General features: G+C 30.9%; 4 protein-coding genes across 8 annotated transcripts in view; 3 read left to right on the top strand and 1 right to left on the bottom strand.

The window, feature by feature from the left end:
• The first annotated feature begins 233 nt into the window (after positions 1–233).
• Positions 234–1037, top strand: LOC143192992 (uncharacterized). The gene is made up of 3 exons (XM_076398896.1): positions 234–354; positions 508–747; positions 809–1037. Exons 1-3 carry the CDS (start codon positions 307–309, stop codon positions 947–949), a joined length of 429 nt encoding a protein of 142 aa, XP_076255011.1. The 5' UTR covers positions 234–306; the 3' UTR covers positions 950–1037.
• Positions 1038–4279: 3242 nt separating this feature from the next.
• LOC143193456 (uncharacterized) lies at positions 4280–4874 on the top strand. Its single transcript, XM_076399673.1, has 3 exons — positions 4280–4400; positions 4449–4637; positions 4694–4874. The coding sequence occupies exons 1-3, from the start codon at positions 4347–4349 to the stop codon at positions 4814–4816; spliced, it is 366 nt and encodes a 121-aa protein (XP_076255788.1). The 5' UTR covers positions 4280–4346; the 3' UTR covers positions 4817–4874.
• Positions 4875–4902: 28 nt separating this feature from the next.
• Naa35 (N-alpha-acetyltransferase 35) lies at positions 4903–8610 on the bottom strand. Its single transcript, XM_076399668.1, has 13 exons — positions 8255–8610; positions 8103–8194; positions 7902–8050; positions 7736–7846; positions 7573–7685; positions 7057–7412; positions 6825–7003; positions 6638–6776; positions 6424–6581; positions 6205–6371; positions 5942–6146; positions 5722–5889; positions 4903–5668 (listed from the first exon to the last, which is right to left on the bottom strand). The coding sequence occupies exons 1-13, from the start codon at positions 8272–8274 to the stop codon at positions 5453–5455; spliced, it is 2073 nt and encodes a 690-aa protein (XP_076255783.1). The 5' UTR covers positions 8275–8610; the 3' UTR covers positions 4903–5452.
• The window catches only part of Tmtc4 (Transmembrane O-mannosyltransferase targeting cadherins 4), a 3211-nt gene continuing 2736 nt past the window's right edge, over positions 8322–8796 (top strand). For 4 of the 5 annotated variants that reach the window (XR_013005029.1, XR_013005028.1, XM_076399666.1 and 1 more), the window contains exons 1-2: positions 8322–8552; positions 8605–8796. The exon at positions 8605–8796 is cut by the window's right edge and continues 44 nt beyond it. Coding sequence is in view for 2 of the 5 variants with exons in the window: in XM_076399666.1 (XP_076255781.1) it covers positions 8550–8552; positions 8605–8796 (195 nt within the window). In the remaining 3 variants the exon portion in view is untranslated. The remainder of the gene's footprint in view (positions 8553–8604) is intronic. The other variant, XM_076399667.1, reaches the window with a different exon arrangement.

Here is an 8796-nt window from a genome sequence, read left to right as displayed (position 1 = left end):
AGAAGATACAAAAGTAGTTATTTGTTCATAGGGTTATAAATATTATGTTTACTAAATTTCCGCCACCTTATAATTAACGTGCTATAAAATTTAAAAAAATGGATTCGTTGATGTGTAACACGATTAAATGTGTACCCTAAATAAATACGGAATAATCATGTAGTCTGTTAACACCAATTTTATTATGTATGTGCCAACAGGAAGTTATTATCCCGAAAATTACATTTATTATTATAATTATAGTTAAAATTTAGTATATAAAGCTGACACGGAATAAAACTGATCATAGTTTTGCAAACGATCAACATGGGCAGCATTTACTATACATTCATACTGTTGATAGCGGCAGCTGCAGTAAGTAAATTTTACGATATGTTAAAATGTATTATCCAATTAGAATTTTTTATTGTGTATTACTATATCAATATATGATTTTAATTTTCTAAAGTCCAGTACCTAAAAAATATATAAATTTTTGCATTCATTAGATTAAAGTACTGTGATTAGGTTCTAGGAGATTCTAATGAAGAACATCCTCCTCCTGGGCCACTTCAACTGTTAATGTCACGACCAACAAAGAAACAAATAGATGACTGTATGACCGAAAACGGACTAACCAAAGATGAAATAAAACCTCCCAGGGAGAAAAAAGAACCTACCGAAAAACAATTATGTTTCCACAAATGCATCGCTCTAAGTACCGGTATTATCACTAAAGATGGCGAAATCGTGATCGATAAAATCAAAGTAAGTTTTTGTAATTTAATATATCTTTTGTTCGCTTATAATCCTCTATATTTTCATTCAGGATAATATCAGCAGAGACTCGGAATTTCCATCAAGTGTTGTGGATGAATTAATAACCTGTTTAAAAGGTTTAGGAGAAAAAATAAATGCCTGTGGGGACATGAAGAAAATTGCTAAATGCGTACCAAAACGACCGGAATAATTGTTCTGTATTTTTTGAAATGTTACAATAAAACTTATTACATTTAGATAAAACTAACACTTTTCAATAAAAACCTTATATTTGAAAATTGTTAATATACACAATCCATGAGAAATTAAAATGCTTGTTATTACCCATATCTTATTGAATATATAAGTGAAAGAGAATTTGCAGCAAAATAATTGGATTTGTTAATGAGATTTCAAATACTTATTGCTTTAAGGCCTGTTGACTACTATCACAAATATTTATAAATAATAATTAATCTTGTTAAGGCGTCTGTATAAACTTTTAATAAACGGTTACTCCCATTGTTGACAAGAAAGGTGATGTTACTCGCGCACATTAAGTGTTCAAACTTGACCAAACTACTAATTTGTCTCTATACTTTCCAAAACTCTCTAATAACCACTACCAAGTGTGTTCTATCACAACAACGCTGGACCGCTTTTGTTTTGCAGTAAACATAGATGTATTGGATGGGCATAGAAAACAAAAAAAGCGATAAAATAACTGAAATAAAAATGCTGATTGCTGCTGATGAAATTGCTCAGTGAATTTCAGACTGAAATGCGACACAATTTCAGTCACTTAGCAAACAGAGTAAAAAAATTGGAAAAATCCCAAAACAAGATAATGAAAAACAACAAAAGTGTTTTCGTTTCTAAGAATTATAACGTGGATTAAAATACATGATTATGATACCTACTGGACACTACACACTACCAGCGAGCATATTCACGAATCTTCTCTCTTCTATTCTAATCACACTCCAGTATTGTTAACACTTATCTTACTAACAAATTTACTAACTGGGACACGTTTGGACTTATAATGCATGAACAAATCAGTTTAAAGGTAAGAATCAAAAGTATAGACAATCTTGAACAGAAAACCCAAAATATAATTGAATAAATTCGGTTAGCTGCAAAAGAGAAATAAAAGCTACCCCAACATCAAGAGAAAAATCAGAATATGAGGTAAATTATTCCTTGTAATCAAGTAATTGATAAAAGAAAAACGAAAAGCCAGAAGAGTATGACACTGAATCAGAAATGCTGCAGAAAAAATATTTAATAGAATTAGTAATAAGGCAAATCAAAACAAGCAAAAAAGAATATAAACACAGTTGCTTAGAAAAATATACAAGTAAATTAAACCCAGAAGCAAACAAAGATTACTCCCTATGGAAAGCAACTCGGAGATTTAAAAGACCAATTATTAGAGTATCGTCTATTAAAAATGATCGAAATGAATGGGTTCGATGTAACGATTAAAGAGTTGACATTTCGCCGAAGTCTTCTAACCCATTGATATAGAATCTACAATAGATACAAATTCTGTTTATCAGCCTGATGTTCCAACAAACTCAATCCTAAAAAGGCTCCTGATGAAATTGATGATATTTCATCTGGATTATTGAAAAAGCTGCCACGAAAATCATGTTGACATACATATTCAATGTCTGTTTCAAGACTGAAGGATGTTCTGGAATGTTTCAAGGTTGCTCGAATAATTATGCTCATAAAACCTGACAAACCGACAGAACTAACCGGACATTACAGACCTATTTACAGACGCCGACTGCTACCTGCGATATCACAGTTATTTGAAAGACTGCTATTAAAACGTATTAAACTATCTATAGAAATACCACACTTTGGGTTTCGGAATTAGCACTCGGCAATCAGCCATAACAGAAATATCTGTAAAAATGTACAGAGTATCAGAAAAGAAATACTGCCTTGTAATATTCCTGTATATCTCACAAGATTTTTACCGGGTATGACATTTGGGATTAATCTGCAAAATGAGCGAATTGCTACTGCAAAATTACTAGCGACTACTGCAATCATATATTTTCGAAAGAAAATTTAGAGACTCGCATAAAGGAGGATTCTCAACACTTAAACCTATTTCGGCTAGTGTCTTGGGACCACTCCTGTATCTGCACTACACTAATGATATTCCAAAAACAATTACAATAGTACTTAGAATATATTTGCCGACGACACATTTATCATGACAAAAGATATATCTGCCTAATGCTGTAGAAAAAGTACAAGTAACAGCCAACGAACAGCGTTGCGGCGAAATGATAAAACCTGATTATATCTCTGATAGAGGTCAAGTTGAGAGTATCTTCGTAGAGTAGAGAGTATATATATATATATATATATATATATATATATATATATATATATATATATATATATATATATATATATATATATATATATATATATATATATATATATATATATAGACTATCAAGCAACTGTACTAGTTAGTCCGAAGATACTCTCAACTTGACCTCTATCAGTCATAAAGTCAAGTTGGGCGTATAAGGTGCAAAAATGGGGTTGCAATAAAAAAATTAAATCACCTAATAATCCAACGCAGCCAAAACAAAGTTCTGCGATTAATTAACAATGCTTACCGCTACGTAACCAACGAAGAGCTATACGATGACCTTGAAATCAAATGCATAAACGAAATAATCCAAGATTTCGCCTTAAAACATGAAATAAGGTTGCTAAATCACAGAAAAGTTGAAGCAATACAGCTACTGCACAAAACACAGTAAATCAGAAGATTAAAGCGAACCAAGCAACACGAACTTGTATATCGTATTAGTTTATTCTTAACATTAGCTTAGGTATAAAATATATAAAACTATACTAAAAATAGGAGTTGATGCGGTAACTTTGTGACGTTTTAGCGTCATCAATTCAGAGGATGTGAGTTCACTGTTCTTTTGTATAGACTATAATTTAGTATTATTTTAATTTGGGAAATACGTTCTGATGTATTAAAACTCGTACTCACATTTCTTGTCTATTAATGCAAGTACAACAAATCAGTAGTAATAAAGTAATTTGTAAATTAAAATTGTACTATATACAAGAATATCCAATATAAGATGTAATTAATTAAAAAAAGATGGTTATTATTATGCACTCTATAGTGCTGTATTCCAGACTTTGCCCCGCCTGACTAGTATTCGTTGCGATCTCTGTAGAACTCTCTTAATAGTTTAAATCTGACTTCAAAAGGTGCTCGTGAAAAGAGTTTTGTGGCTAAATCAAAACAGTCATTGATTAATCTTCCAAGTTTTTATGAATAAGTTCGTGGGCAAAACAATGACAATGAGCGAATTATTAATTCAAGCAGAATTAATGTTCTTATTATAAATAAAATTCAATAATATAATACATATATTAAGTTGAAACCAACATTTTTCAACATCACCTCGTATAACTGAAACATTAGTTTTTCTAGATATTTTATTGTATTTTAAGCTAGATGTTAATTCTCTGACAGTAGTAGTTGGCCATATATTTTAATGTAATTATTGACTTGATACAATTATATTGTAATAAATATCTTAGCAATAATGCTTTTAATAAAAGTAACGTTACTTCTACTGGTTAACTTAACTACTACATTTGTAAGGTATATTATTTTTTAAATATGCTATTAAAAGAAAACGTTTTAGGTTTTAGTTGACTTATTTGGTCATGCTGCCGTTTATGATTGTTTAAGTATTGCTAATAATTATGACACAAGTTTTATGGGAAACCGAGAAATACTAGAAAATTTAGACTATAACTGTGTGTTCGAATGTTTATTCGAAATATCAGAGTTTGTGAAGATTAATGGCAAGTTTTACACTAATAAAAATAAGGTAATATTTAGAAACACCATATATATTTTTATAAAATTTATGATATTTTCATGTAGGAATTCCCACGTTATCCTTATATGAAAGACTGCTTAATAACCTCAAACCAGCCGGTCAACTGTAATATAATAAGTGTTATGTTTCAATGTATAACTGAAAACGTTAGGAAACGAAAGGGATAACTAACAATAATTTTTCAAATAATGGTTGAAAAAATACTAATAAAGCAATAACAAAGTGTTGCAGTTTCTAATTGACCTTACAAGAGTTTAATTATTAACTTTATTGATGATTGAAGATTGAGATCATTAACATTAATTACATAATTATATTTATATTAAACGGATGAAGCTAAAGTAAAACTAATACATAATGTACTAATATATAATATTAAAATTTTAAACAAAACAATAATAAAAACTGAGGTGATAATGCAAGGAATTAATTGCATTATCAATTAAAACAATAAAGGTAAATGAAATAAAAAATCACCACATCACATACATTTATGTAACTGTTAAAACGAAAATACATACACTTTAAAATTCAAATTTATATTTCAAAACAAATGAATTATGATGGAACATTATCCATAGTATTATTGGTTTCAAATTATAGATGGTTACTTTAAAGGCGTTACGGTGCCCAGATTGTTTTCAAATAATAATAAAACAGTGATAATTTTATAAAAATTAAATCAAAATTGAATAGATTATCGTCGAACGTTGCAAATGCTAACAAAAAACCATATGACCGTTCAAGTGGCAAAAAATAGATATCACAACAAAATATTAATTTTGTGTAGCGTCCTGCGTTATTTAACTATCTGTTAATTTGATAACTGGAAAATGTTTGCTGTCTTTAAAACAAAAAAAAGGTCGGTCTTTCGGACGATGACCAGTTGCCAGTACACGTAATAATACCAAATTTGTTTTAGCAGCTCGTGCAAGGGGTACGTCCCCTCCGCCAGCAGCCAAGAGCTGTCCAGCTTGTCCAAAGTGGCGACCCGCAGCCAAAAATAATTCCGCTGAACCCTAAATATGTAAATATTGATAAAGTTGAATCACAAAAAAAGAGTTCTATTTACGTGAGATGCCTCATGTTGCGCAGCTGATCTAAATTGTTTGTAAATAGCTGGCGGTGGAGCTGGAAGCCGAGAAAAGGCTAGAAAACGATGTTCAAATCTTACACGTTCCCTATCAAAGCCCGGAAGTGGTGCTTGAAGAAGTCCTTCCCTCAATAGACCTAATAGAGCCTAAAATTTTTTTTTCGTTTATTGTAAATTTGATAATAAATTAAAAATCTACTTTAAAATAGCCGCCACAAAGCTGTTGTAAAGCTTGCAATCTTAATGCATCTTTAGCATGGGGCCTTGGCTTTCGAGTAGCTTTTGTAGGCTTAGAACGCCGTCCTTTGCCAGTATTAGCCTGATTCACTGCATTTTCTTGTAGAAGACTATCTGCTTTTGATAAAGTTGAAATTAACCAACTATAAATGCATTCATATAAATACCTAAATTGGAATAAATAAGATAAGTTACTTAATATAAATTTAAAAATGCTTATTTTACCAATAAATATAATAATATTCATGTTCTGCATATAATTCTAGTTCAAAACCAGCTAATAAGTACAATGATTGAGCTCTTAATGTATGATACAATGCCCAAGTCGCCATGTATGGTTTAGGAAGAACATTTAAAGCTGACGCACAATTATTGTCTGCTCTTTCTGCTTCCTAAAGTGTACTTAAAAGATTAGGTGTTTTGGAATAAAACAATCTATATTACATCTTGTAATTGGGCTAATTCATCAAGTAAAACAGCAAGCTTGTCTCTTTGTCTAGCTCTATTGTGTCCACTAAGTTGAAGAAGTAATGCAGCAGGGCGTGCAGCTCTCGCGAGAAAAGTGTCTGCATGTTGACGTGCAGCAGGAATTGCTCTACCACCTAAATAAAGTAGTTTTTTGGTAATTCAAAATAAAATTGTAAATGCAAGTGTTTACTTAGAGCTGGCGGGCCTGAAAAACTTTTTATAGCTTCCCGGAGTGCGTCTCTAGATGCGCCAGCATTACGGCCCGCTAGCTGTAGGGCACATCGCGCTACAAGACATGGTCCTGATTGACTAAATTCTGAGAATATATCCTAAAATCAACAGCATTATATTGATAACTATTGTTATTTATAAATTACCAAGGATTGATGAAAAGATGTTATCCCCTGAGCTTTACACACAACTTTAAATCTTTCCATCATTTCAGTAAAATGAACAATTGCTTCCTCTCTCTTTTTAATTTTTGTATAACGTGGAAATGTTGGTGGTAATAATCTTTGGTTAATAGAAGGTTCAAAACAAGCCATTTCCTCATTACCTTAAAAAGGCATTCATACAAATAAATATTTAAATTTTAAATTACTTACTTACCATCACTACCATCTCCAAGTGAAACAGTCTCCTTTATTATTTGCAGCATCTCTAATGCATTTTGTATTAATCTTTGACAGTCTGTTAAAGAAGTTTGCTGTTGTTGTTGTTCCTCCTTTCTCAATGTGTTTAATACTTGCAAGAAAATTCTAACAAACTTAATTCGAGCAAATACAGCCTGTGTTTCAACACCAATCTTTTTACATTCAACATCAGTAGGTTTATTTCTGCTTTTCCTGTGGAGCTCTTCTTCTACTTCTCTTAACATACCTATCATTCTCTGTTCTGATATATCTGGCTTTAGCAGAAACCCATATTGCATTGGTTGAAAATCTTCTTCCTCATAAACAAAAGCTCTAGAGAAAAACAAAGTATTTCAAATAGTGCAATTAAAAATAGCAAATATGTTTCAAAGCTTGGTATTTAGATAAGTAACACTATAAGATAAACAATAAATATTGCTTATAAAATATGATTACTGTCTAACCACCCTAGCTGCAGTTTCTTATTACTAACTTATGTAACAGATCTTTGATAACATCCAGTAACTTATAAACTGCAAGGCAAAATACTCTAAGAGCATGATCCTGGCAGGCATAGGGCCTATGAAGGTATAAACATGTAAATACCTGCAAATAGTCTTTTAATACAATATATTAGTAAATTTTCAAACACTTACTGTTTGAGCTAATGAGTGACCTTCTAACCATGATACTAATCTTGCCAAAGTACCATCAATTATACCTAACAAAGTAGATTGAGGAAGATTAGTTAGAGGCAACAAACCATCCTAGAATGTGATGTATATCTTAGTTTAAAAACTAATTGTAATACTACTCTTTTACATTAACAGCCTGTTCGAATGATGTAACTTTCCTTGCACCACGGTTACATAGCATACCAGCATCCATTTTAGGGTCCATCATTTCTATTGCAGACATAGCCTCCAGTAATCCAAACATATCATCATATAACAATTCGCCCAAGTTAAGATCTAAAAATCAAAAGTATTCTTCAATAAAAATAATATACCAAGAGTTACTTACCTTTAACACTTTCTTGAAATATATCTGTTATATCAACCCATTTATGAGGTGATTTACCTTGGACATTCTTTTTATATACACCCGAATTTGGCCTACAACAATTGTATGAAAAAATTATATTTAGAATATTGTTTCCTTCATCTTTTGTTTACCCTTCTATATCAGTATCCATTTTTGGAAATCTAAAAGATTTAACCCTTTTTCTTAACCTAAAATCCTATCTCACAAACGATGATATGAAGTCAAATATTTTCAAGTCAAAAAGTAGTTCAATTGTCTAACTCTATCACATCTGTGCAATTTAACTATTATTCCCAAACAAATATGAGTTTAAATATATTGATTTTATATTTAATAAGTTGATTGTTGAACAATATAGTTCAGTATTTGAAATCATGTAAAGTAGTATATATTAATTTAATTTCCTTTAGATTAAAAGCATGAAAAATGGTATGCATTAAAATTTGTTAATAATACTCTAGTTTAAAATTTGCGTTTTTAGGATAATAATAATAATGCTGGCAAATTTATAGCAATTGCTTCAGTGGCTTGGGCTAGTCACTTTGTTTCATTGTGGGGTGGTTTTGTTTTTGATGATTCTGAAGCCATAGTAAAAAATAAGGATATCCTACCGTATACTCCAATAAAATCAGTTTTTGAAAATGACTTTTGGGGCACTAATATTGCTCTTAAC

The sequence above is a fragment of the Rhynchophorus ferrugineus genome, unplaced genomic scaffold (assembly GCF_030347505.1).
Source record: "Rhynchophorus ferrugineus isolate W39M unplaced genomic scaffold, kcgeb_rfMv2 rfM3, whole genome shotgun sequence".
NCBI classification, from domain to species: Eukaryota; Metazoa; Arthropoda; class Insecta; order Coleoptera; family Curculionidae; genus Rhynchophorus; species Rhynchophorus ferrugineus.
The sequence above is the reverse complement of the archived record's forward strand: the minus strand, read 5'-3'. Positions and strand labels throughout refer to the sequence as shown.

Coding starts and splice junctions, on each gene's coding strand:
- LOC143192992 (XM_076398896.1), top strand. CDS start 307: ATGGGCAGCATTTACTATACATTCATACTGTTGATAGCGGCAGCTGCA. Junction 355..507: donor TGTTGATAGCGGCAGCTGCA/GTAAGTAAATTT, acceptor TACTGTGATTAG/GTTCTAGGAGATTCTAATGA. Junction 748..808: donor TCGTGATCGATAAAATCAAA/GTAAGTTTTTGT, acceptor ATTTTCATTCAG/GATAATATCAGCAGAGACTC.
- LOC143193456 (XM_076399673.1), top strand. CDS start 4,347: ATGCTTTTAATAAAAGTAACGTTACTTCTACTGGTTAACTTAACTACT. Junction 4,401..4,448: donor TTAACTTAACTACTACATTT/GTAAGGTATATT, acceptor AAAACGTTTTAG/GTTTTAGTTGACTTATTTGG. Junction 4,638..4,693: donor TTTACACTAATAAAAATAAG/GTAATATTTAGA, acceptor ATTTTCATGTAG/GAATTCCCACGTTATCCTTA.
- Naa35 (XM_076399668.1), bottom strand. CDS start 8,274: ATGGATACTGATATAGAAGG. Junction 7,413..7,572: donor ATCAAAGATCTGTTACATAA/GTTAGTAATAAG, acceptor GTTTTTCTCTAG/AGCTTTTGTTTATGAGGAAG. Junction 5,669..5,721: donor CGCAACATGAGGCATCTCAC/GTAAATAGAACT, acceptor TTACATATTTAG/GGTTCAGCGGAATTATTTTT.